At 39.5% G+C, this 27728-nt stretch overlaps 1 protein-coding gene and 1 pseudogene across 6 annotated transcripts in view; one reads left to right on the top strand and one right to left on the bottom strand.

Annotated features, from left to right (window-relative positions):
• Elf2 (E74 like ETS transcription factor 2) overlaps positions 1-22497 on the top strand; it is a 72458-nt gene extending 49961 nt beyond the window's left edge. For 2 of the 6 annotated variants that reach the window (XM_033760029.1, XM_010633911.3), the window contains 6 exons: positions 9366-9479; positions 11188-11361; positions 14929-15015; positions 18006-18198; positions 20016-20366; positions 20739-22495. In XM_033760029.1, coding sequence (XP_033615920.1) covers positions 9440-9479; positions 11188-11361; positions 14929-15015; positions 18006-18198; positions 20016-20366; positions 20739-21360 — 1467 coding nt within the window. In that variant the 5' untranslated portion in view covers positions 9366-9439 and the 3' untranslated portion in view covers positions 21361-22495. Of the gene's footprint in view, positions 1-9365; positions 9480-11187; positions 11362-14928; positions 15016-18005; positions 18199-20015; positions 20367-20738 lie in introns of all 6 variants that reach the window. The other 4 variants (XM_019208911.2, XM_019208910.2, XM_010633908.3 and 1 more) reach the window with 4 other exon arrangements.
• LOC104868934 lies at positions 18113-19562 on the bottom strand (annotated as a pseudogene).
• Positions 22498-27728: the final 5231 nt, after the last annotated feature.

Below are 27728 nucleotides of genomic sequence, written 5' to 3'. Positions count from 1 at the left end.
TATGGTGGAGAGCAGCCGGGACGGCGCCCCCGGCCCGCCTCCCGCCTCGGCTGACGGGGGCTGTGAGGAAACTAGATTTGTGCCCCTTCCCTCGTGGGTGTTGTTTTGGGGGGGAGAACGGGAAGGACACGGAGTATAATTTGTACCCCTGACCTGGTGCGTGGGGGGTCAGAGAAAAGCAAGTATCTTTTGTAAACTGGGTGAATGTGAAGGAGTAGGCTGGGCGGGAGGGCGTCTCGGCCCCAGGGAAGTCTCTGCACGGAATTGCCCCCTTTCCCCTCCCCCAAACCTCCCACCACAGCGGAAGCGCCTAGGAGAGGACAGAACGCTTGGGATTGACAGGCCCACGGTTCCAATCTGCTCCCTGAGATGTTCCAAATGAGAACGTTCATTCCTGGGGGCGGGACCATGGGCTCGCACTGGGCCAATGAAGATTGGGCGGGAGTGAAGCTGACATTGTACGCATGGAATTGGAGGGAAGAGGAGTGTAAACACGGAAGTGGCCGCAGGGGTGGGGGATGTGCAGCGCCACTGCTGCAGCGGAAGGGCACGGACTTAAGTTACACAGAAAAAGCAGCTTTACTAGTAGACAGCGCAGTGAGGGCTCTAGATCGTTGGAACGCTGCTTGAATGCTCTCTGCTTTCTGTAGTAAATATGTGTATTCCGTCCTCGGGGTTTTGTCGCATCGAAGGGAATTCGAAAATAGTTTCCGAACAGTAACGTGAAAGATGTTACGCTCTTTTCCATCCATTGTTTTTAGGTAGGGGTCTTGAAGTTAGTTTGGTTGGCGAGACTTGATTCAGTTCAACTAGGGCGAAATTATGAACACATGTTTTGTGTATCTAAATTTAACAGAACTTTAAATAAAATCTGGAGTAATAGCCATATGTATTGTATAACACGTTATGGCAAACTGCCTTTATTTCATTGTAATATTACATGTTTCAGATGCCCAGAGAAAAAGCAGCGTACTGAGAAAAAAAATTTTTTGACAGTTGTTTCAGTGACTGAAAGGCAGAACACAATGATAGCTTCGTTCCTTTGTGTATGTTTGGTCCATTAGTAATGTGACATGAATTAGTGTAAAGTTTTAGGTTTATATTGTTGGTACTGAGAATTCTTGCATCAGTGATATTTGTATGTGTACATTTTAAAAGCTCTTGTATCCAGTGCTTAACACTTTTGAGGGAACTTTAGCTCCTGCAGTCAGAATTTTGAAAAATCCTATAAAAGTAAAGAGGACTTAACTTTGTCAGTGGGGCTTTTTTTTTTTTTTTTTTTCATGAACTTTTGGAATTATCAAGAAACAATATGACCTATAGATATTCTGGTTGGCGTGGGTATTATATAGACAGTCTTTAGTTTGAAAATACAAATTTAGTTTTCTTTTGACAAGGGTTTTTAATTTCTGATTATTGTTTTTGTTTTGTGGTGCTGAGGATCTGAACCCTGGGCCTCTGACAGCCTAAACAAGTGCTCTACCAGAGTCACACCCTCAGCTTTGACAGATTTTTAAAAAGCTAAATGCCATTTTCCAGCCTTACTCATTTTCTTTATGTTCTGTATACATATCTTAGAATTAAAGTTTCCTTTTTGGTCATAATGTTCTATAACGAATGTGTTTTGCGTATGATTATTTTTCAGTTTTTCCTCCATCGTGTTCATGTAATCTGAAGCTCCCCAAGGCTGTATTTTAGAAAGAAACTTGAGACAGGCTTGCCGATTTACCCAAGGTTTATTCAGTGAGTCAAAAGTTGAAGAGGAAAGACCGGCCTAGAAAATTAAAATTCATGGTTGTAAGTTGTTATGACTGTCAGTTTACAGTGGCATTAGGAGAATAATGTTTTTTAAATTTTGTGTTTATAAAATGGACACGGATACTTTTTGTCTCCTTGAGGGAAATTGTCGCGTTCATCAAGAGAATTCTTAACAAAGATTTTAGTTGAATTGAGACAGATGAAAATGGTACCAGAGGATATACTGCATTGCTTTTATTTCCCCCTTTTAGAACTTAAAGATTACATATGGGCACTCCTTTAACTATTAATATTTAATGGAGTCAAAGAAGTTTCAAGAATGAAATAGATGAACATTTATTGTAAATCACTGTCATTTTAGCGTATGAAATATTTTTGTGGTCAAGACTTGACATAGTTTAAAAGCCTTCATTGGGAACATGATGCTAGAGAATGAGCCTTGAGCCTGAAGGTCTGGAGTTTTGAGGGTCTGTATCTGGCTGTCACTAAAACTAGTGTGTACTGGGGACTTTACCTCTCTAGGGCTTCATTTCCTGTTAAGAGAACAAGGTTGACTAGGTGAGCTCTAAGAATTTTTAAAGCTCTAAAATTATGAGTAGCTCAGAAATATTTAATGGAAAGTTAAGGCTTCTTTTAACTTTTTGAGTTTTAAAAAGTACTTTATCATGTGAGTGAATATGTCTTTAAGGTTGGTAATTGAGAGGTTAATTTTAGCTAGTTTTTGAAAATGTAAATGTGTGCCTAATTGGAACTTGATGCTATGTATAGCTGTTGAGGAAGTCTTTGATCTCCTTAACTGAGTAATTTCAGCGCCGTTTTAGTAGATACAGAATAATGTAAGAAAAATAAATGCCCAACATTACTTTACTAATATTTATATGTAAGTATTCTGTGTACATAGTCTGGATTTTTGTCTGAGATTTTCAGTTTATAATCTGCCTTTTTACTCCTACATATGCATTCCTTGACTTTGTAATTTTTCTTAATTTGAGAAGAGGTCACCAGAACTTTTGCTGTATTAAGTGAAGGGGGGAGATTTTTCTGGAAATGTAACCAAAACATTTTCACTAACCCTTCCCCCAAATCTGTCAAAGTTTGTCAAAGTTCATCATGAAATTTGAAATGGAAACAATCTCATGTCATATAAATTGGAGTACCTAGTAAGCTTTGAGTATTTGGTATCCAAACTGCTAAGAAGCCCTTCAGATACCAGATTTTCAGGTTTGGAATACCAAATCTGAAAAGATCATCAAATTGGAAGAAAAAACAAAACACTTGAGCAGTATGTGAAAAGATTGGAAGCATGTGTTGAAATAAAGATAGAAGAGCATTAATTTTTGTTTTTTAAAAGATGTATTTGTGGGCCTGGGATAGCTCATTGGCGCTGTGCCTGCCTAGCAAGTGCAGGGTCCTGAGTTCCATCCCATTGCGTGTGGGGTATAATAATAAGAATAACTTATTTGTGCTCTGAGAGTATAATTATTGGTAGAACTACGTGCAGGAGGCCCTGGGTTCTGTCCCCAATCCTGGCGGGGGGGAAACTATTGAAAAAAGTTACTTTTCAGAAAAAATTACTCTTCAGAATTTCAGCATTAATACTAAAATTGATATGAGAACAAATTTGGAGCCGAGGATTTAGCTCAGTGGTTACACTGCCTGCCTTGCAAATATAAGGACCTGAGTTTTGATTCCTGGTACCAAAAAAACAAAAAAGCAAAAGCAAAAAACAAAGGAAGAACAAATTTGCTGGTCAGGGCAGCACACATCTGTAATCCCAGCACTTGGGAGGCTGAATTCAGCAAGAGGATCATCATGAGTTTGAGGCCAGCCTGCACTACAAAGTAAGACTGTCCGAAAAAAAAATAAAGCCAGAGTAACACTAGTATGCAAAATTTCAATAAGGATAATTCAACATAAAATGATTTCCTTTAGAAACAAATTTAGTTGGTAGAGAAGGGCAAGGAACATGGAATTCTTGGCGTTGTTTAAAATAACTCCTTGTATAACTCGTTTCAAAAGATGCAAAGAAATACAGACTTTTTTCATTAATCCTCTATATTTAAGTGGACAATGTTTTACTGAAAGAATCACAGATTTTCATGTGTACACTGTTTATGTGTAGAAGCTAAAACTTACAGAAACATGAGCATAGAATTTAGTTATTTATTACGTTTGATGACAAATTACAGCTGTGTTTCTCAAAAAACCAAGCTGATGTGGGCATTCTGGGAGTCCTACACATTTCAGATCTGGGAAGTCAAACTTTTCATAATATACAAGTATACAGTGAAGTTTTCTAGAGGCTGTTGTGATATTCAGACATATCCATGGAAGAAGGAGATGGATAAATCCATCTGCTTTCTATTAAATGCAGTACTACTAAAAAGCTTTGCAGGACTAGAGGATGTCGTTGGGTATAAGAGTGCCTGCTTAACATGTGCAAGGCCCTGGCTTTGATCTCTAGAAGTAATTACCCACCCTCTGCGTCAGGGTTTTTGTTTTAAAGTTATTTTTCATAAAAATATTGTCTATAAATAAGAATTATTTTAAATGAACTAGTAAATAATTTTAATAAGTAACATCAGAATGTCTTTGCAGTCCTCAGTAATTTGAATGTAAAAGAGTTCTCCATCCAAACAATAAATTGAGAATAGTTGAAATACAGTGATGTTTAATTCATGGTTCAGTGTGGTAGCCACTAGCCACAAGTGGCTTTTGAGTACTTGAAATGTGGTTTAAACCTCTTTATATTGAATATAAATGGCTATGTTTTGGATAAAATACTGTGTTAAATGAAGGGTATTCATTTCGCTTTCCTTGCACTTTTAAAACTGTGGTCACTGAAAAATTTTAAATTACATGTGACTTAAGCCAGGTGTAGTGGTATACAGTATTCTCAGCATTCTTATGAGGCTGGGGCAAGAGGATTGCAAGTTTCAGCCTAACCGGTGCAGTGTAGCAAGACCCTGTCTCAAAATAAAAAATGAGCTGGGAACTTTAGATAAAGACTTACACCAAATAAGTGAATCTGATGCTGGTAAAGAAAAATTTAAAAGGTGGGTGGAGGGGAAGGGGGACAAAAATGTGTTATGTACATGTACCACATCTCCGACAGTGAATGTTAGCATTATGTACTGCAAGTATGTACTAATAAAAATAAAAAAGTGGGCCAGGGATGTGGCTGTGTTTGGTGAAAAGGTCTTGAGTTCAATCCTCAATCCTGAAAACAATTATATATGACTTATTTTATTGGACAGAGCTGGTTTAGAAAATAAGTTCCTTTTCCCTTTTATACCTTGCAACCGCCACTGTATTGATTAGCAGCAGGTCAAGGGAAACAAGATAAAGGTCGATATCCCAGACTTTTACCTTCTTCTCCATTTATTGTATTATTTGTGTTAGAGCCTGGGGGCATTAGAAGAAAAACTGTAAGTTAGGGTAGTAGCAGAGTGAAGGATGACCTTGTAATTATAGTTTATGGCGTTGGATATAGGGAACTATCACTTAATGAAGTGTTTTCTCATTTTTCCCCCACTGCTCTCAAACTAAGTTGCTACTAAATTTTATTTTTGACTGAGAACATTGTTATGTACTGCATCCATTGCCAGCATTCTCTTATGCAAAGCTGAGAGTTATGCCTCTTGTCAGACTTAATTACCAAGTTTGGTATTTTCTAACAGCTGTTGAGTGAGTCTGGAATACTCTTACCATACAAACACCAGTTGATTAGAGAGATAGAAATGGAACAAGAATATTTTTACCAATAGTGAAGGAAGGTACAAACAAGCACTATGGTTAAAATAATTTCTGTAATGTATTTTATGGCATTTATTTCTTCAAGGAGGATCAACCAGCAATATCAACAACTAGAAAATGATACCTACTCAATTACTTTTAATTTTACCATTTCTACTATTATAATGAGTTGCATAGTTTTTCCTGTCATAAATTTCATACCATGGACTTAGACACAATACTAGTCAATCAAATTTTAGATGAGATAAGAAATGTTTTCTTTTTTTTAGCTGTTTCTTTTAGTTTACTTACTTTGATCACACAACATTTATATTCTTGTTTATACTTTAGAATTGTGCACTTTCAAATTATTTGAATTATTGATCTGAAAAAATAGCATTAAAATAAATTTTAAAATAGCAGAAACATGACTAGGAAAAGTATATCTTAATTGCTCTTAGCAAAAATTTCTTGTTAGCTGGGTATGGTGGTACATGCCTTCAGAAGGCTGAGGCAGGAGGATCATCAGCTTGAGGTTAGCCTGGGCTATACTGTGAGACCCTGTCTCAAAAAAAAATTATAAACTTATGTCAACAAACAAAGGTACATAGTGCTCACTTTTATAATATGGGTAATATATTCTTGGAAATATTGCATTATAAACTGATTTGAGAGTTGGCTTTTAAATTTTTTGTGTGTGGAGCAGTATTTGACTTGGTAGATAAAAACAGCAAAAAGTAAAATAGCAATTATCAAAAAAGGTAGAAATTAAGCTGTGCATGCTGGTGTACACCTATAAATCCAGTTTGTAATCCCAGCTCCTTGGGAGACTGAGGCAGGAAGATCACAAGTTTAAGGCCAGTGGGCTATTTAGCGAGACTCTGTCTCAAAAATAAACGAACAAATAAATAAAGGGCTTAGGTGTGCTCAGTGGTACAGGGTTTATCTAGTTTGCATGAGGTCCTGGGTTCAATCCCCGATATTAGGGAGGGTAGAGGGAATTTTACTTACATAAACTTTATAACATAAAGTTCATGGCTTTGAAAATGTACCTCAAGCCACACCTGCTTTGCAAATGCAAGTTCCTGAGTTCCCCTGGTACTGGGGGATTTACCTCAAACTGCCTTAGAATGCCTGGTGCATTTTGGCAATAGCATCTTGCTTATGACTTAAACGTGTTAAAATCTAGTAAAATTCTGCTTATGTGTAATTCTGAAATACTGGAAGCTCTGACTTTAATACGGCAGTGTTTTAATACAATTACATAAGGAATTAGTTTTCCCAGGATGGTTATTAATAGCACCTAAGACAACAGAAATGACAACACCAAGCTGACTTTTTAAAGATAATGTTTCCTAGGTTAAATTTTAAAAACCTGAGTTTCATTAGTGTATTGAGGATTGTAGGGAGGCACTTTGAAAAACATACTTGAGAATAGTAGTGTATTTTATACTTAATGCTAAGGTTCTTCAAGTTGAGCTAGGAAGGCTGATTGAATCCTTTGCTTCAGTGAAGCTGCAGATAAGAGTAAGCAGGGTCACCTAAAGATAGATTTACTTAGAGAGTTGGCTGCCTCTCTGGAAGCGTTTAGCTTTGAGCAGATTGCCATAAATGGAAAGAGCAACTGGAGAGACCTAGTACCTTGGTTGAGAGTGTGGATGATGTGCAACAGGTGGTAAAACAGTCCCTGGATTTTTAAACAAACATTCTCCAAATGACTGGTGTTTAAGCCTGAGGCTTTAGCATTTGGTGAATTTTTTGGTGCTGCTGAAGCAAGCACAGCATTTGGTGATTTTTTTTTTTTTTTTCCCCACGGCTAAGTGGATTTTTTTCCCCAATTAAAAGTCTTGAAAACATTTTTTAAAAGTTCATATCCTAGGGCCGGGGATTTAGCTCAGCTGTTCGGTGGCCTGCCTCGCAAGCGCAAGGATCTGAGTTCAATCCCCAGTACCACCAAAAAAAAAAAAAAAATCATATCCTAACTATGTGGAACTTGTGAATTTGTAATAGGATTTTATGAAATTTGTATAAACATTTACTTTTAATTCCTTTAAGGGACATCTTGAGAGAAATCCAGCTAAAAACTGTACATATGAATGTTTCACAACCTTTTACTCAGTAAAGTATTCAGAATTTTAAGTCTGAATGTGTAATTAATAATACGTCATTAAGATAGTAGATTTGTTCCTGACATGCCGGTTTCCTTAGGGTCAGTGGGCTTGTCCTTAATTCAGCACATACAAGAATTACTTGTGTGCCAGCTGTGTGAAAAGTCTGTGTCAGGAACTATAGTGGATAGATAGTTGGGTGAAGGTAGCCCCTTTGACCTTGAGCATAGACTCTTAAAGGAGCAATAAGTAATCACCAGTAGTTTTTTTAAAATGTAGAAACAAAAGAAGTTGCATTATTTATGTGCCAGGTATCGTGCAAAATTTTTTATGGGAATCATTGCACTTTACTTGAGGTAAATAATAGTCATGTTTTGTGAGAGAGGAAAGGAAACTGAGGCTTAAGAGATTAAATTGCCTGCCTGAGTGGCAGACTAGAATTTAAGCTGCTGGACCTGAGCCCAAACCACTGCTTATGTACTTTACTGTTTACACAAGTAACTTAATAGCAAAGCATAAAGAAAGTGTAGAAGAGAGGAGCAAAGGTTGGTGGAATTAGAAAAGGCTCTATGGGGGCAAAAGGAAAAAAACTCCTAAAATTTTTTTTTGTTTGGTAAAACCCAGCAATCTCCAGGGAGATTTTTGAAGAAAAAAGCTAATGAAGAACAGAGTTCTTGGGTTGTATTGTGCTAAAGCAAATCTTGTCAATCTGCAGGTAGCTCTGCCTAGAGATTATCTGCTTGCTCATCTGGGATAGTTTGTAAGAATCAAATAAATTCATTGAATTAAATTAGAAAGTAGTGTATCTGATTTTTCTAGGTATTATTCCTTTTTTGGTTGCAATATATCAAAATACATTATTGACCCCAAAGTGCTTGATAATACTCAAACACATACATCTGTTAGTTTTGATGGGGAACTCAAATTTCAAGAGTCTGTCTTAGCAGGGTAATAGTAGCACATGCCTGTAATTCCAGCACTTGGGAGGCTGAGGCAGAGGAACTCCAGTTTGAGGCTAGCCTGGGCTGCATAGTGAGAGGCTTGTCTTCAACAATAAAAAAGAAAACAAAACAAAAAAACTGGGGGAGGTCTCTTTTCATTTGGAGATCTGGGACATTCTCAATTTCTAATCAGTATCGCTGGTTCCTTTTAGATCAGTATTCATTTTATAAAATACTGATACATTAGTTCTACACCAATTATAGAAAAATGAGGCAGTATCAGTGATTAATGTAGTTATTCACATGAAAGTTTCTTTTTTTAAAAAAATTGAGTTTATTGGTACATTTTAGGTAGACAGTACAGTTACATTCATCATTGGGATCTTGTACCTTTACATGACAGGTCTTGGTTCTCATTTTTTCCCCTTGTCCGTGCCCTCCCTTCACCCCTCCTCCCTTCCCCGGAAAGTTTATTTCTTAAAATGTGTTTATGTTGAGTAATATGATTAATTCATTTTTATTTATTTTTGATTTAGAAAAACTTACTATAATCTAAGTAGATATTAATAAAGTATTTAAAAATATTCTATGAGAAAATAAACCAAAATTTTGTAACAAAGAATAACAGTCGATAACATTGTGTATCATTATCTTAATAGAGTACAAGTTACAGACAAAAAAGACTTACAAAAAGGAAACAGATAAGTACAAAACTTTATTTCCAGTGAACTAAGAGGACCTAGCTGTGTAAATAAATGAATTAACTTATACATTGAACTATTTTTGTAGTTCATTTTTAATTGAGTATCTGTTTTCTCCCCAGTGGAAGCGTCAGTTCACAGCAGTAATGCCCACTGCACTGATAAGACAATTGAAGCTGCCGAAGCCCTGCTTCATATGGAGTCTCCTACCTGCTTGAGGGATTCCAGAAGTCCTGGTATGAAGACTGTTCCTGTTTATATTAGACGTGTCTTTTGCTTTTTAATAGAATATGGACTTCTTTTTAAATGCAAGGGTATTGTTGGAATTCTCAAAAGTCTATTATACATGACGATCTGACAGTATAATCGATCCTTTTGGTAGGACCCTCAAATTCTTTAATGCCATAGTAAGTAGTACAGAAAATGCCCACACAGACATACAGATCTTTATAGAGTAGCTACTCATTATGTCTGTTTCTTTAATTCTGGGTAAACGCCAGCCTTTGTGGTCTCTAGGAGTGAGGCACATGGGGCCTGCTTTGGATCCATTGGTAAACAGGCAGTGATGCCAGGGAAGCGTCCATGGTAGAGAGAGGAGGCAGGTCATTTTCTTTACAGTCCTGTCCACCTCAGAGTTACTGTTTTCTTATGGTCTCTTTCTACTCATTTTACTTAGTCCTCATTGTAATTTAATGCCCAGATGGTAATCTAACTTGATTGATCCTTTTACAGAAATTCATGATAAAGGTTAAGATCAAACACACATTTTAATTAGAAGAGGCGTTTCATGATTATTCAGGGATATGAGAGGACAATTACAGCATTATGGGCTAGCGTATTAGTCTACAGTAGGATGTATTAAGTACCTCTACTTTGAAGTGGAAATGTCATATCCTGCCTATCGATGCCTATCTGAAGGAAGCCAGCACTACATTAGTGTGTGGAGCAGAATACTGGATAGCAATCTGTATGTACTGTTTTAGTGAGCTACAATATCAGGATGGTTCCATTAAATAACATGTTAAATACTGCCAGGCGTGGTAGCACATACCTCTAATCCCAGCACCTCGGAGGAGAGACAGAAATACTGTAGATTTGGCTGCTGTGCTTTCACTGTGGCCCGCTTGCACTCTGTGGAGCACACTTCTTTTTCTACTTTTAATTGGCTCACACTTGCTCTGCAGAGCATGTTTCATTTCTTTTCATACGTCTAATAAATGTAAAACCTCGCTTCAAAAATTACTGCAGATTTGAGGCCAGCCTTGGCAATGCTGTACCTGTCTAAAAGTAAAAAGTGTTGGGGTGCAGCTCAGAGGTAGAGCCCTTGCCTAGCATGAGGCCCGTAGACCTTCAATCCACAGCATGTCCCCGTCAAAAGAAGAAATTGTGGAAGGAAAGTAATAATTATTACAGAACTATTATGTTATTTTCAGATGTTTTTCTAACTATGAAAATAATTTAGCCAGGTGTGGTGGTGTACACCTGCAATCCCAGCACTCAGGAGGCTGAGGCAGGAGGATCGCTGGGAGTTCGAGACCAGCCTGGGCTACACAGAGAGTTCCAGAGCAATCTGAACTACATAGCACGAGACCCTGTCTCAAAAAATCAAAAGAAAGAAAATAATTCAGAGTTCTCCTATAATATGCTTAAAAATACGTAAAACTAGACCAGGGATTTAGCTCAGTGGTCCGGGCGCCTCTCTTGCAGGCACAAGGACCTGAGTTTGATCCCCAGTACAAAAAAAAATGTGGAACTGTGATGGAGGAGGTGAACACTTACTTACCTTTAAGATGCTTTTCTTTATTGTATGTTTTAGATCACTTCAGCAAATTAATCTCCTTGGTATAAAGTTCTATTCTTAGTAGCACTTTGAGCTATTAAACTGTCCACATAAGGAGTATTGATGGGGGTGGGAAATTTTAATTTTTCAACTTTTTTTTATAGTGGAAGTGTTTGTCCCTCCTTGTGTATCAACTCCAGAATTTATCCATGCTGCTATGAGGCCAGATGTCATTACAGAAACTGTAGTAGAGGTGTCAACGGAAGAATCTGAACCCATGGATACCTCTCCCATTCCTACATCACCAGATAGCCATGAACCAATGAAAAAGAAAAAAGGTACAGTGTATTTATAAATTTCTGAGAAAGATTTTTTCCTGGTATCTTTATTCCCATCAGTGAACACAGAAGATAATGTTTTACAGATTTATGACCGTTACTAATTTCAAAGAGACAAAAAATTATGTTCTGACATATTTATACTGTTTGTTTTTTCTTTCTTACTTACTTATTTATTTATTTTTGCGGTGCTTGGCATTGAAGCCAGAGCTAGGGAAGTGCTCTTGCTCTTGCTACGACTGAGCCACATCCCCATCCAGGAAAGAGTTTGTATTTAAACCTTGAAGGAACTTGCCTGAAAGAGAGCTTTTAACAGGTCTTGGAAAAAAAATATCCTGCACGTTTGTCTTACCATTTTTCTAATTTATGAGCCTTTTATAGATACTTGATTATGTTAGCAAAGTTATTTATTTCCTCCATTTTCCATAGTCTTACCTTTCCTTTTTTGTGGACACTTTTTAAAATAGCCAAATAGTCTTCTTGCCTATATTTTCTGTTCTAAAATACTAAGAATGCCAGTAGAGACTTCTGGCTGGAGTGAACTCACCAGTGGGTAAAGAGCATTGCCACTCTGCTCTCCTGATCCCAGCAGTCGAGCAGAGGGGCCCAGCACGGTGCCGGCATCAGAATATGTGCAGTGTAAAATATCCTTTCCTACGAAGATAATAGTGAAATCTGGGAAATTATCTAACTATAGTACTTTCTTCCCTATCTTTTCCTTCACATTGTGTATTTACTGTGAACCTAAGGCTGGGCTCCAAGGTAGACTTTAGTAGGTACATTGAAATTGTATGCAGCTTAATTTTTTTTTTTTCTTTTAGTGCTGGACATCAAACCTGGGGCCTCATGCATGCTAGGCGAGTGCTGTACCCCTGAGCTACAGTCTCAGCCCTCTCTTCTCATTTTAGAGTGGGGGAAATCAAAGGCAAAAAATAAGAGAAAACTGTCTTAAATATTTTGTTTTATTCGTTAAATAGAATGCTTGAAATTGCTGCCGTGCACTTGGTGCTGAGAGAGATAATGAAGGGTATGACAGAGTGCCAGGAGTTGGGGTGTAGCTCAGTTGTAGATGCTCGCTTACCATGCTGGAGCCCTAGGTTCAATATTACCTCCCCCAAGACAGAGAAAGGCACGAATGAGAGATTAGAGGACAGAATTAGTTCCTGCTGTATATGTTACAAAGCAAAAGGCACACATATACATGGCCTTATTACACTTACTATCCACTAAAGCTTTTGGCTAGTTGAGTCTAACCAAAAACAAAAAGGAAAAAAAGATGGAAAGACCATGAAAGGAGGAGCAGTGTAGAGAACCAGGACGTGATATGGCACAAACCAGGAAATAATATGCCAGTTTAATGCTAATTTTACCTCTTTAAAAGCCCTTAGGGTTGAGGCAGGAGGTGAGTTGAAGGTCAGCCTCGGGTACATAGTCAGTTTGAGGCCAGCCTGAACTACATAATGACACCTTGTCTCTAAAATTAAAAGCCTTTAGGTTGAGTGTGGTAGTGCACACCTGTAATTTCAGCACTCCGGAGGCTGAGGTAGGAGGATTGCTATGAGTTTGAGGCCAGCCAGGGTTACATTGGGATACCCGGTCTCTAAAAACAAGCAAGTCATTAATTAGTGAATTACCATTTAAAAATTATATAAAACTGAAAACACATAACCTTTGTAATATATTTGCAGAGGTTGTGTATATTTAAATATTTTTGCTTAAAAGTGTTCTGTGCTAATTGCTGTCAATTAAGAATCAGTACAGTTATTTATATTTTTGTGGTTATATGTACATTTGAGAGCTACAGAGTTAAATAGGTTTTTTGTTTTGTTTTTGAGACAGTATAATTCATACTGGCCTTGAACTCACTATGTAGCCTAGGCTAGCCTCGAACTCATGGCAGTAGTCCTCCTGCCTCAGCCACAGGCTATATTTCCAGAGCCTTTAATATACTAATGTGTATTGTGATCTTCAAGAGAAGGTAGAATTGACTACAGAACCTGTTTTCCTACCAAGAAATGCACTGTTAAATTTCTCCAGTCACACTATTTAGCAAATGCTACTGATAAGGCCTTTTTGAGTTAGTTGCCCAGCTGGCCTCAAACTCCTGGGCTGAAGTGATCCTCCTGCCTGTCTCCTAGCAGCTAAACTATAAGCCACAGCCTAACCTTTTTCAAAGACTATTTTTTCAAGCATTGAGTTTTTGTGCTTGAATTTAGAGACAGAGAAGATAGTTTTATTACTGATTGGTTCATAAATGTAAAAAGTATTTACATTGAGAAATTGAGCTCCATTCTAACAAGATCAGTGAACTGGATGTTTTAACTTTTGCCAAAGCAGATTTACTAATTAGAATTAGCAGAAATGAAATCCTAGCCTAGAGTGTATCTATTATGCATTTTGTCATATACATTAAGACATTTCAACCTAGGTGTTTATATAGTTAATCTGAATAATCCTTGTTACTGAATATGAGGGCATCAGAAATCCTAGGTGTGTGAAAGTTGGGGTCAGTAGTGATATATTTAATCTGAAAGCAGGTATCATTGAATAGTGTTCCTGAACTCTCCAGATTTCCCCTCCAGGCCAGCATCATCCATCCCTCTGTGCTGAGGATCTAACCCATTTCAGATTTATACCCTCTCTAGTGTAGAAAGTAGAACTTTTTTGCCTTTCCAAAAGTTCTTTATAGCTGCTAATCTGCTGAGAGAGCCTGGCAGAAATGAGAAACAAAACAGAAAGGCATAGACACCACACGTAGAAAATAATTACTTGGAAATATTTTTTAAAAATACTTATCGTGCATTTATTTGCATGTAGAAGTATGGATATTTAGACATTTTTGCTTAAATTCTGGTAAACTGGCTTACAGCACGAGTGTTTTAATATTTTTTACTTCTTTTGAGCTCAAAGGGCTTCACAGATTCTCAAATCCTCTGGAATAATTAGGTAAAGCTGTTTCTAACAATCTTGTACAAGAGAGAACAAAGATGCTTATACAGAATTTATTTCTTAGAAAGAATTTGTTTCTGTTACTATATCAATATAAAAGATTAACAAACGAGGATTAGTAATACCCAGTTTGCCACATCCATTGAAATCACCAAGCCAGGCATGGTAGTGCATGCCTATGAGTTTAAGGCCATCTTGGGCTACATAGTGAGTTCCAGTCTGAACTACATAGCAAGACCCCACTTTTTAAAAAGGGGGGAGGGGAATGGTGGGGATTTAGCTCAGTGGCTCCATGCCTGCCTTGCAAGCATAAGGTCCTTGAGTTTGATCTCAGTAAGATTACCACTCAACTGCTGTTTCAGAAACTGCAGAAGTGTTTTTAGAATTTAGAATTAGTTTTTCATGTTAACCCATCTAATATTTAGTTTAATGAACAATATTTATTTATTTTGGTATGAGGAATTGAACTCCAGACCTTGCACTTGCCAGGCAGGCATAGTGTCACTGAGCCAAATTCCTGGTCCCTTAATGGATAATATATTATCAGAAAATCTGCTAATCATGTGTTTTTTATTTTTACTGTTTTCAATACGCAGTTTTGATATTTTATTTTTTCAGTTGGCCGTAAACCAAAGACCCAGCAATCACCAATTTCCAATGGGTCTCCTGAGTTAGGTATCAAGAAGAAACCCAGAGAAGGAAAAGGTAATTTGGGGATGGTTTTGTTTTTTTTTGAAATGAGAGTCTTTCTTTTCCCAGTCAGGTGACATTTTTGCATTTGTAGGAAAATTATTTCTAGTACATGAGCATATGGGAGTACTGTCTCTGGTAGTATTTCTTAATTGGTGATAGATTAGCTTTCCCTAAGGAGCTTTATCAAAATACCTGCCCAGTTGTACTCTGTAGCACTTCTATAGGCATTTATGTTTGCCAACAGTCCCTTTGGGACACTGTCACATTTTCAGGGCTATTGTTGTAGGGATGGATGGATGTGTACTAGCACTCATCCCCCCCACAGAGCCACTGAATGGAAGAGGCTTACAACTAAGACTCATGTTTCATACATAATTTCTTACCTAGCTAGAAGCAATACAGGAATTCGGGGCAAGCAGAAAGCAGGCTAAAAAGGTAAATTTCTAGTAAGTCTACAACAGAACTTGGTATTTTATTAGACAGCCTCTCCCCTACCATCTACTTACATTTTGGAATACATGTTCAGAAAATTATTCAATTTGGGACAGATTTCAGAAGTTTTTTTTCTTTGTCTATCTTTGGTCATTTCACATTTCATTTATATTGAAAACTTTAAAAATGCAATGTAGTAGTTCTAAGTAATAGTTGAACTGTAAATGTACAGTTATTTTCAAAATAATTCTTACCAGTGGTATCACTTACACTCAAAGGCATTACATTTTGCACCAGAGAAAAACTTTGTGATGACCAATCAAAATCTTTTTGGGGGAGTAGTGGTGCTAGAGCCTCTTGGTGCCAAGTTATGTTCTACCACTGACCTCCCCTTCCCTGCATCACCTTTCATTTATTTGTCTTAAACTTGAGGCAGATGTTGCAATGTGAAGATTAAGTTATTACAGTCAAACATGGATTCTTAATCCAGCCAGTGTTTCTTTTGCAAAGTAATTATAATCATTTCCGTCATAGGCACACACCTTACCTGACAAAGACTTCCCCTTCTGAACCCTTGTTTTCCTTACAGCCAGAAATAGAAATGTTAATTTGAAAACCTGGGGATGGGAACTTGGGTAGAGTATTTAAAGGTAACTTGAGGAATGTTGATGAGTGTTTGTTTCAACAAACAGAAACATATAAATTCCTGGAAGTATCTTCTGGATTTTACAAAAATTTCTTCCAGAATAGAATTTCTACTTTTAACATGTCTACTTATAGGACCTGATAATCCCTTGGTTTTTCACAAAAGAAAAATGCTGCCAGCTCCATACTTTGTAGTTGAAAGATATGCAAGCTTAGTACTTTTTAGGTAGCGATGCTGATATAATAGAGCTTCAGAGATTAGCAAATGTAATACTGTGAAGTTGAAGGTCAATCTTGTTAGGTCCAGAGATGTATACTGGCCTCAACTATGGGTTACTAACAAACGTTCTAGTAGTATGGTCCAGGGCCAGTGTTGTCGCTAATGTCTGAGAAATACTGCACTCGCCTTGTTACTTTTTAGTGTTTTCATTTAAGGAGCTTGTATTTAGGACTGAAGCACAAATGTATTTAATTGAGTTGTTTCTGTATAATGAAATTATTTTACTGTTATTATCTTTGCTATACTAGATTTAATCAGAAGGAGATTAGAAATTTTTAGACATTTGTTTTTAGAGGCAGTAACTTTTATTTAGTCGGGCTGGGTATGGTGGTGTGGCATGCCAGTAATCCCAGCATCTGGGACACTAAGGCAGGAGGACTGCAGTTTGAGTCCAGCCTGGGCGACTTTGTGAAAAAGGGTTGCGGGGTGGAAGGATGGCTCAGTGGCAAGGACTTGGGTTCAATCCCTAATGACGCACACACACGTGCGCGCACACACAATCGGAATGGACTACAGTCTAGAGGAAAATAATACAAGAATGCTTAAATGTTTGGGCTCAACTGTGGGTTATTAATGAATGTTTCAAATTTTAAGGAAAATCCAAAATGAACATGAAATGCTAGAGGAAAGAACTTCAATGGAAGGAGATGAGGATACAGTAGTTTAGTTTGGAATCTGGTGGAGCCAGTAGCTTGGGTCTGGATTTAAGCATACAGTAAAGGGATGGTACTCTACAAGACATGTACCTCAGAGCACACGCCTAGTAGGTGAATTAAAGACCGCATAACATCCTAGTCAGCTTTCCCAGCTGGACAAAATACCTGACATTTGCACTTCAAAGAGATTTATTTGGCTCATGGTTGCAGTCTGGTCAGCTGGCTAAAAGGCAGAGACATCACAGTGGAAGGGTGTGGGAGGACAAAGCTGCTGACTAAATGGCAGCTGGAAGTCAGCACAGAACAGTGCCAGCCAGAGATATGCCCTCCACGAGCAGCCCACAATGACCACCTCTGACTGGGCCCTCCTAACAAGTTCAGCGCTGGACATCACTGATGATTGTAGCGCCCATGACCCAGTCACCTTTCATCTTTCCAGGAGTGTCTTCATCCAGTTCAACTGGCAGTTAAGCTTAACCCTCATGGTAGATTTCTTAGAAAAAGATCCTAAGATTGATGCCCACAAGTTTCTTACATTCCGTTGTGTATTACTTGCCTATTTAATAAAACTGAATACCTTTGATAAATGTTGCTAATGGAATTTGGGCTTGTAACAAACATAAGTACAAGCTTAGTTCAGAACTCAAAACTGAAATTGGGGAGGGGAGGAGGGGGTGAAGGGAGAGTGGGGACAAGGGGAAATAATGAGAACCAAGACCTGTCGTGTAAAGGTACAAGATCCCAGTAATGAATGTAACTGTACTATATACCTAAAATGTACCAATAAACTCAATTAAAAAAAAACAAAACTCAAAACTGAATTAATAAATTTGGGCCAAGCATTGAGTATATGATAGTATAGAGAACTACTAGAAACAGCAAGAGTATATTTAGGACTGTTATTAAAAAGCATGATTTATTTGCTTTTAATTACATATTTTGTTAATTTTAAATTAATCTCTATCATTATTCTTGCTTTGTTTTAAAAGGCAATACAACCTATTTGTGGGAGTTTCTTTTGGATCTGCTTCAAGATAAAAATACCTGTCCTCGGTATATTAAATGGACTCAGAGAGAAAAGGGCATATTTAAACTTGTGGATTCAAAGGCTGTCTCTAAGCTTTGGGGAAAGCATAAGAACAAGCCAGATATGAACTATGAAACCATGGGACGTGCTTTGAGGTAAGGACACATATGAACTAGTATTCAAACAAAAACTACAGTATCTTTTTATAGTGTTTGTCAGCTATTTTAAAAGAAGCTCGAGATCTTTCAATAGAACCTGTAACCTTGGAGGTTGGTCTAGAGAAGCTTCTCAAATTTGGAAATTTGGTAGTAGATGAGAGAAAGGACTTGATCTAGAGGCCTACAGTTTCAACACCGGAGAATCCATTTTTATAGAAAATGAGCTTTTGCACTTAGGACTGTTGCTTTTCCTTTTTCTTTTCTTGGAACTTGTATTTATTGCGGGCAGAAGTTGCAGACAATATAAAAATCAAAAGCTTATCTAGTGTTTAACTTTCCTTTCTCTGCTTGTTCCATGAGAGTTGGATATTATCTGTACATTTTTTTTTTTTGTACCAGAGATCGAAATCGGGTCCTTGTGCTTGCGAGGCAGGCGGCAGAACCACTGAGCTGAATCCCCAGCCCTATCTGTATATTTTCTAAGAACCCTGATCTGCTCATGAAATCTTCATACAAGAGGAAACTGAGGAGCAGATTCCTTAATTAAGTGGCCCTTTGGAAGAACTCTGATCAGGGCAGGAGTGAATGTTCAAGTCTGCCTCCTTCCTTCCCCTCTGCTTCGTGTGTACTACAGAATAATCACTGCACGCAGTCATAAGGCCTGCAATTGGTGAAAAGACGCTCTGGAACCCACTCCGCCATCTCGGCACTGGTCCAGGTCCTTCATGATTTTGTTCACAGCCAGAGGGTCTTTTTGATCCAAAAATTCAGCAAACTTTTTTTCCATGAGTACTATTCAGGTCCTCCATTAAATAGCCTTTGTCCCCAGAAAATTTGTGAAGTGTAAACATGGTTTCCATGGCCTGTTCCAAATTGGAATGGCATTTTGGTGAGATTGGTTGAAACCTGGGCCTGGAGGAGCTGCAGATGAGCAAGGCAGGTGTGTGCAAGGGTGGGCTGCTTTTTCTTTTTTGGAGACAGGGTTTTGCTATGCAGTTTGGGCTGGACTTGAACTCACTATGTAGCCCAGGCTGGCCTTGAACTTGCAGTGATCCTCTTCCTTCAGCCTCCCACTTGCTGGGATTACAGGTGTGCACCACCATGCCTAGCAAGCATTATTTCTTCATAGAAGTTGTTAAGTATGGTTCTTTTTAAAAGATTCGAGGGCTGGGGATTTAGCTCAGAGGTTCTGCTGCCTGCCTTGCAAGTGCAAGGACCCGAATTCAATCTCCAGTACCAAAAATAATAATAATAATACTAATAAAAAATTCTAAAACTTCAGTTGTAGTGGACATGATAAAGGGGTTTGTAAATGAACAGGGTGGATTTCATGACAGTATTTGTATATCCCACAGCTTCATCTGTGTTAAATTTGGCTTAGGCAGTTTTTCCATATAATATCAAATTTTTATAACACGTGTAAATCAGAATTCTACCGCCGGACATGGTGGTGCAAACCTGTAATCCCAGCACTCGGGAGGCTGAGGCAGGAGGATCGCTGTGAGTTCGAGACCAGCCTGGGCTACATAGTGAGTTCCAGGTCAGTCTCAAACTACATAGGGAGACCCTGTCTCCAAAAAAAAAAAGGATTGAACATTGAACTTCAGCTACACTATAGGTCTTAAGGTTACAGGGTCTAGGACACCATGTTACAACCTCGTTCCTGTTCCAAATCTAGTTTTGGAGCAGGTTAAGAAGTAAGAGCTCTTCTCATCCCTTACTGGAATAAGTGAATGTTTCTATTAGTGTCTGGTCTTTTGGGGGGAATGGGGAGTAATACATTTGATTTATTTAGTCATTTTTCTCCTTTTTAGATACTACTACCAAAGGGGAATTCTTGCGAAGGTTGAAGGCCAGAGGCTTGTGTATCAGTTCAAGGATATGCCCAAAAATATAGTGGTCATCGATGATGACAAAAGTGAAACCTGTAATGAAGATCTGGCAGCAGCTGCCGATGAGAAGTCCTTAGAACGAGTGTCATTGTCTGCAGAAAGTCTCCTGAAAGCAGCAGCTTCTGTTCGTGGTGGCAAAAACTCATCTCCTATCAGTTGTTCCAGGGCAGAGAAAGGTGTGGCTAGAGCTGTGAGTATCTCTTCCCCGGGGCAGGATGCTTCACCCAGATCACCCACTGCGGCGTCCGCAGCAGCAGCAGCAGCAGCTCCAAGGTAAGGGAGGCGCATGATGTCGGTAAACGAAAGCCTTCGTTTTACATGTGAGCTGGCATTCTCAGAACCCACCATTGTTTTAAGGACTTTTCAAAGTGCTTGTGCTTGATAATTTTTGTTGTTGTTGTTGTTGTTAAAAGTAGATGTCTCAACTAGCCTGGATTGATTTGTATCATTTTAGAGGTGGACTCTAATGTGAGGGTCAGGTTTTTTAATATGTTCAGTATTTCATACCCTACACTTCTGAACTTGCCAGTACATTTGTAAAAATTGGGACACTAGTTTTACACATTTTTTATCTGTATTCATCTTTTTGTTCAAGAGACTTATTTTCTAACAGCATCAAATATATAATCAACTTTTTCAATCTAGGACAGTTCGTGTGGCAATGCAAGTACCTGTTGTGATGACATCATTGGGTCAGAAGATTTCAACTGTGGCCGTTCAGTCAGTTAATGCAGGTGCACCATTAATAACCAGCACCAGTCCAACCACAGCAACCTCTCCAAAGGTCGTCATTCAGACAATCCCTACCGTGATGCCAGCATCTGCCGAAAATGGAGACAAAATCACCATGCAGCCTGCCAAAATTATCACCATCCCAGCCACGCAACTAGCACAGTGTCAACTGCAGACAAAGTCAAGCCTGACTGGGTCGGGGAGCATTAACATTGTCGGCACCCCCCTGGCCGTGAGAGCGCTCACCCCTGTTTCCTTAGCCCACGGAACGCCTGTCATGAGACTATCTGTGCCTGCCCAGCAGGCGTCAAGCCAGACTCCTCGAGTTATCAGTGCCGTCATAAAAGGGCCAGAGGTTAAAGCGGAAGCGGTGGCAAAAAAGCAGGAACATGATGTGAAAACTTTGCAGCTGGTAGAAGAAAAACCTACAGATGGGAATAAGACAGTGACCCACGTAGTGGTTGTCAGCTCGCCTTCAGCGATTGCCCTTCCTGTAACTATGAAAACCGAAGGACTAGTGGCATGTGAGAAATAAATAGCAACCCCACCTTGGACTTCAGACTGTCGGTAGTATTGACATAAATACTTGCAACGGAAGTCAGTCATCAAAAAAGTCAAAAGAAGACTTTAAAACATTTTTAATGCATATGAGAAAACAATGAGACTTACTGGAAATAAATTACTTATCCCATGTTTCAGTGGGAAATGAGCTACACATTGAGATGCTGACAGAAAACTGCCTCTTACAGTAGCAAACAACTGAACCCGTCAATGAGAAAAAGGAGTGAAAGGGACCAAGCAGCTCACTACAACATCAAGTTACACTAAGACTTGGAACACTAACGTCTGTAAGAGGTTACATAGTTTTCAGTGGGGAGGGTTGGGGTGGGTGATCTTGTTGTTACATACAGTGATTTTTGATGCATTTTATATGCATACCAGCAATTATTACTGTGCTTGCACAGTACTCACTTAACTGGTGCTATGTGAAGACTCTGCTAATATAGGTATTCTAGAATGTGAATTGAATGGATCCAAAAGCTTCAGAGGATAGCAAAAAAGATCTAGTGCGATTTTTTTTTTTTAAATATCATATAGCTTAAGCCGATTTAAAACAAAGGCCTTAGACTAATTTTTGGTTTTCTTTCTTGAAATAAGCTAATGGCTTGTTTGTGTAAAGCTTTTTTATTAAAAGAAAAATTTTAAAAATCTTGTACCTAGCACAGTATTGTTATAGAATTTACATGTAACATTTTATATGGTAGTTTAAGTCTGTCAGTTTCTTAATTGTGGACAAACTAACAGTTGGCTCTGGCCTTTTGCTGTACCATGCCTGCATCATCACTCAGCCTGGCCTCTGCGCAGACACGAGTTCCAGTTTACTGTCACTTGCAAGTGCAGGCTCTGCGTGAACTTTGTCAGGTAGCCGTAATGCCTGGCTCCCCTCCCTCCTCCTTCCCCTCCCCTCCAGTCCTTTTTGTTTTCTTTCCTTTCCTTTCCTCCTATTTTTCTGTTTTTTAGTTGACGTTTTAAGAGGGAAAGTACCAGTGTTCAGATTTGAACTATAATAGTTTGTATATTCAACATTTGAAGTATATTCTATTTTGCTGTACTCTTGTTTCAAAGTGTATTCAAGTAGGTTTTATGAAATATAGAAATGAAATTTATCTTGTGTTTCTGTTTCTGGTTTTTTAAAAACAGTATTGCAAAATCCATATAAAGATAGTCTAGTTGAAAAGCAGTATAAATCGTACTTCTCCTTCCCGCGTCTGTGCTAAGAAATGTTCCTTCTGTTTTGTCCTATTACACTAGTGTTTGGCCAATTGTCTACATGTTGCCGTGTCCTTTCTAATTTTTACCATGGTGAATTCAATATTTTAAAAAACTTTATGTAAAAATGCTTTCAAATAAGATCATTGGTTTCTCAGAATAACAGTACTCTAGTCCTTTTACAGATTAAAAAATTGAGATACAGGATGACATGGATTATATAATTCCACATAAAAGTTGGTCTTCTTACCCTTTATGTTTTCCTACTACAAAGAAATATATTTTTAGGAAATTTAGATAAACCCGTATTTTTTTTCTCAATGAGTTTATTGGTACATTTTAGGTATACAGTACAGTTACATTCATTATTGGGATCTTGTACCTCTACATGACAGGTCTTGGTTCTCATTTTATACTGAGTATATTTTGACCTTTGTGTATTTGATCAGATACTACTCAGGTGGACAAAGATTTTTAATGGAAGCTCCCTTTCTAATTATCCTTTCCATAGGCCTACGTGAGATGGTCTTTTGTAATAGAAGCTTAAAAATTCACTTGATTAACTTGGGAGTTAATCTCAGATTCTGCCTCCTTTTAAAACATTATTCAAGCTTTTAAAGTCAGTACTATATATTTTAGCATTTAATTGTATTAACTTCTTTTTTGTTTAGTCTTGTCTTTCATAATGCCCTTTTAGGGTAAGGATGATATTTTAGAGCGTCTTTCCACAACTTCTGATCATGTTAGACACTCAGATCAGACACAGATTTTGCCACAGTTGCTAAGAATCTGAATTGTGCTGTTTAGGGCAGCTAATAACACTTTCCATGACTGCTTTCCTCCTGTGCTGTATGGTTTGACTCTACCCCTCTACTTAAAACACCTGTGTCTCATGATAAATTCTTCTAAAGCCTGCATTTAGAAATGCACATGTTAAGAAAATATACTGATTAGCTGGGCGTGATGCCACACACCTATATCCCCACCATCAGGGAGGCTGAGGCAGGAGGATCACAGTGACTTTGAGGCTACATAATGAGTTCAACGCCAGCTTGAGACTTGTCTTCAAAAACGAAAATAGGATATACTGACCAGAATGTTATTGGAGGTATGTCCCCTCTGCTCCCTAAACTATGTTCCAAACTAAATCAGTGTTACCTGTATTTGCTTTTTGGGTCCATACTAGAGAAAAACCAGAAGCATAGCTTGGTGCCACCAATGCAGCCTTGCCAACCTGCAAACTGATTACTTGGCCACTTACGCTTTAAGTGACTTTGCGGTAACAGTCAGTTCCAGCCTCCAGCCAACCTCTTCAGCATGGAGAAGGGCATGAGTTGCAGAGTTGTGCGTCTGCTCCAGTCTGGAGCCTCGCTGTTGAGGAGCGACTCCGTCAGCAGCAGCTGTCTCAGGAAGGAGGCACCTCCCGTGTTCTGCAGCTCTTCCCTGCTCACACCCTGGCCGGCAGTCCGTGCCATCATATACTGTCTTCTCTCACCCACCTTGCCCGCAGTCCTGATTCTGGCTGGGAACAGTTCCGAGGTCTCCAGGAACCTGGCGTTTAAACAGCCACATCATTTCAGGTGGTCCCTGTGCATCTGCTTCACAAATCCCTCCGGGCTCTCCGTGACCACCTCTCGGGTTTACTTCCTGCCCAAATAAGTCTTGATCTGCTTTCTTGGCTTCCCAAGAAAGATTGAATCTGTGGGTCCTCCCCTGATAGAGGTAATCGTTAGAGGTGTTAACAGGCTGTGGGTTTAGAGCTAGTGTCTGCTACCCTACAGACAGTATTCAGTAGTTACTGTTAGGCTATCTTCCTAATGTTAACCGCATCTAACCTACTGCTTTTTAGTACTAGTCTGTTCCAGCTTGGAGTAGGTTTCTCTAATTGCCAACTAGCTTTTTCCTCATGAATGTTGTTAAACTCTTCCCTCCTCAGTGACCTTACCAGTGACCCTTACTAAGGTCAGAGGAGACCAGGGGCTGCTCGGCACACTTCGCCTCTTACCTGATCGTCCGGAGTTCTGTGGGAGGTGCCTTCTGCACAACTTGTCCACCGTGGTGCTGTCGCCCTGCTGCCTGGACCATAGCATCTGAGCGCCGTCTGAGGTGCAGATTCCACCACTGCAGCTGCTCTAATTCGGGGCATCTTGCTGACTTGATACAATCTCTGCAGCCTTACTTCTAAAATCTTGATCTGGCTTCTGCCTTTCACCTCAGGTCTTTTTTCATTTAGATAGTTTTGGGGCTACAGACAACTTTAAGGGGTCCATCTCCTCAGTCTTCCCAGGCACTCATTCTGCATTGCTGGCACTTTCTGGACAATTCAAAATTCTGCTTCATTTACTTGATTTGGAGGTGTTTTTAAAAATAAATCCTGGCCAAGTGTGGCTCATATCTGTAATCCCAGCACAAGTGAGGACGAGGCAGGACTGCCAGAAGTTCAAGGCCAGCCTGGCCCCCATAGTGAGTTCAAGGCCAGTCTGAACTACCTATAGAGACCGTCAAAAAAAAAAAAAAAAAATTCTGACCTGGGCTTGGAGACTGAGATTCAGAGTGGGGAACCATCTACTCTGACTTTGCTCTGAGTGTGAAGACTGGAGAGAGTAAAGTACAGAAACTGCAAGAGGAAAAGGAAGGAGCAGCAGAAGCTAAGGGCTACTCAGAAGCAGGATGCGAGGCATTGGTTTAAGGTCTGATGGGTGGCAGTGGCAGGTGTGACAGGAAGGGCAAACAGTTGAAAACAAAGCCACCCAAACTTGATCATGATGGCCAAGGGGCAGGTTCTGCAAGAGGAGGAAAAGCCCAAGTGGAACCGAACAGGCTGGGGCCCTGCCTGTGCCTACAGAACAAACTATCTGGAATCGTCAGTAACAAACTTCCTTCCACAGACAAGATTCCGGTCTGGAGTGATTTACAAAGTACCCCGTGGTCTTTGTTCTTTCAGTCTCACGTCCTACTTTGTGAGGGTTCTACCTATGGAGCACATTGTTTGGGGGCAGCAAGGATAACCCTACTTGAATTCCGATAAAGGCAAACTTCCTCTGTTGAAAAGCTTTTAACCACACTACTGCACGTCCTCTGGTTGTGACTTGCTATGCCTCAGCCTCTATCACAGTCTCTGTCCTTGGTGCCCTGGGAACTTCACCGGCTCTATGGACAAAATAATGCGATTCACCCTTGCTGAACACCAGCAGATCTGCCTCCCATTTGCAGGGGTGTTCAAACTTTTGAAGAATCCATGCACAGCGGGGAGACTGCCTCTGTGTGAATACTGCAATGCCATAGTAACGCTCTTGGCTTCAGGACTAAAATATATTACAACTTCCCAAGTGAGACCTCAATCCAAGTGAAGCCTGAGTGTTTTAACACAAAATACTCCACATAAAAAAAAACAAAAAAAAACCCAAAACCAAAACTGAACTAGCAGCAGTTGTAGCCTAACAAAACTGTCTTGTGATGCAGTGTTTGCTCCCACCCTCCATGGGAGGTTTCCCTCTGAGCAAACGCCATCCATCAGAAGGTGCTGTCGCTGCCCTCACGGGAAAGCATGTCAGGCGCACACAGTTTGGGGACGCCAGCCTACCGACGTGGGATCTTCTCCATGCCGCAGTCATCTCGGAAACATAACACTTGTGTCGCCCAGGCCCCACTCCATGCCAATTCAGTTACAGCGTCTGGGAGTGGGAGCCAGGCGTCAGTATTTAAATATCTCTCTAGAAAACTCATTCTGTGAAGTGTGAGAACCACTGCCATGCAGCTACAAGGCAGATTGTAGGACCTGAGTGTCTCTTAAAGTAAAGTCTTTCCACAATGTTCAGTGGAAAAAGTTTGAAATAAAATATATATATAAAACAGCTGTATGGGCCGGGGATTTAGCTCAGTGGTTTCGCCACCTGGCTTGCAAGCTCAAGGTCCTGAGTTCGATCCCTGGTACCAAAAGAAACACAAGAAAACAGCTTCATAAAAACCCACATACTGTATGTATTTTTTTTAATTTAATTTTTATGGTATTAGGGTCAGACCCACACGCTCCATCACTAGCTTACGTACCCAGTTCTTTTAAGTTCTTTTTACATTTTTTATTAGAATGCCTGCAGTCCATGATTACATTCCTTGTTGGAGTTGGGCCATGTACATAACACATCCCAATTCCTTTATCATCTCCTCCCCTTCTCCATCTCTTGATCCCCTTCCACTTGAAAAAGATCTTCCTGATACCATTATCTTCGATTTTGTTCTTTATACTTAGTGTTTCTCATGTAAGAGAGATTTCAGCTTGTGTCTGATTTATTTTGTTTAACATTATGGTCTCCATTTTCCAACAAATGACTCAAGTTTATCTTTGTGGCAGAGTGTGTAAGTACCTCCACCGTGTGTAAATGCCACATCTCTATCCCTTCATCTGTAGGACATGCAGGCCCCTTCCAGATTTAGCTACTAGGTAATGTGGCCAGCCCTTTTCACTCAGAGTCAGCCTAAAAAAACTTACGATCCTGCCCTCTCAGCAGCACTTGGCATACTAACAACTCTTTAATTAGGACCAGTCTTTAAATTATGAAAAAGCTGCACGCCATCTTAAAGTACCTTGTTCCTTAAAAGAAATTACTTTGGAAGCTGGGCGTGGTGGCACACGCCTGTAATACCAGCACTTGGGAGGCTGAGGCAAGAGGATCGCTGTGAGTTCGAGACCAGCTGGTCTACACAGCGAGTTCCAGGTCAGTCTCAACAACATAGCGAGACCCTGTCTCGGAAAAAAAAAGAACGGAAGCCTCTCAAAAAACGAGTCAATATGTGGTATTAACATGATTTTAAAAACAGCTTCTAGGCTACACAAGCCACACAATCAAGTAACCGTCATTTTAGATTTTTTTTGCCACAAAGATGCCCATAAATAGTGCAATAAAATATCTAACTGCCCTGAGTTCGATGCCAGCACCACACAAAGGACAAAATTAAAAAGTGTCCTCAAGAGAGATAAAATATGGCCAAGGAAAGGGGACGATTAAGGTAGGGCAAGAGAGAGAAACACTGAAAGGTCGAACGCGGGGATCAAGCGCGAGAGCCCGGCGAGCGCCCCGGTTCCTCCCCGCGGCGAGGCGAGAGCGGAGCAGCAGGAAGCGGAGGAGGCGGCAG

Source organism: Fukomys damarensis, unplaced genomic scaffold, assembly GCF_012274545.1.
Source record: "Fukomys damarensis isolate Sample0158 unplaced genomic scaffold, DMR_v1.0_HiC HiC_scaffold_38, whole genome shotgun sequence".
NCBI classification, from domain to species: Eukaryota; Metazoa; Chordata; class Mammalia; order Rodentia; family Bathyergidae; genus Fukomys; species Fukomys damarensis.
Note: the sequence above shows the minus strand (reverse complement) of the source record. Positions and strands in the feature narration are given on the sequence as shown.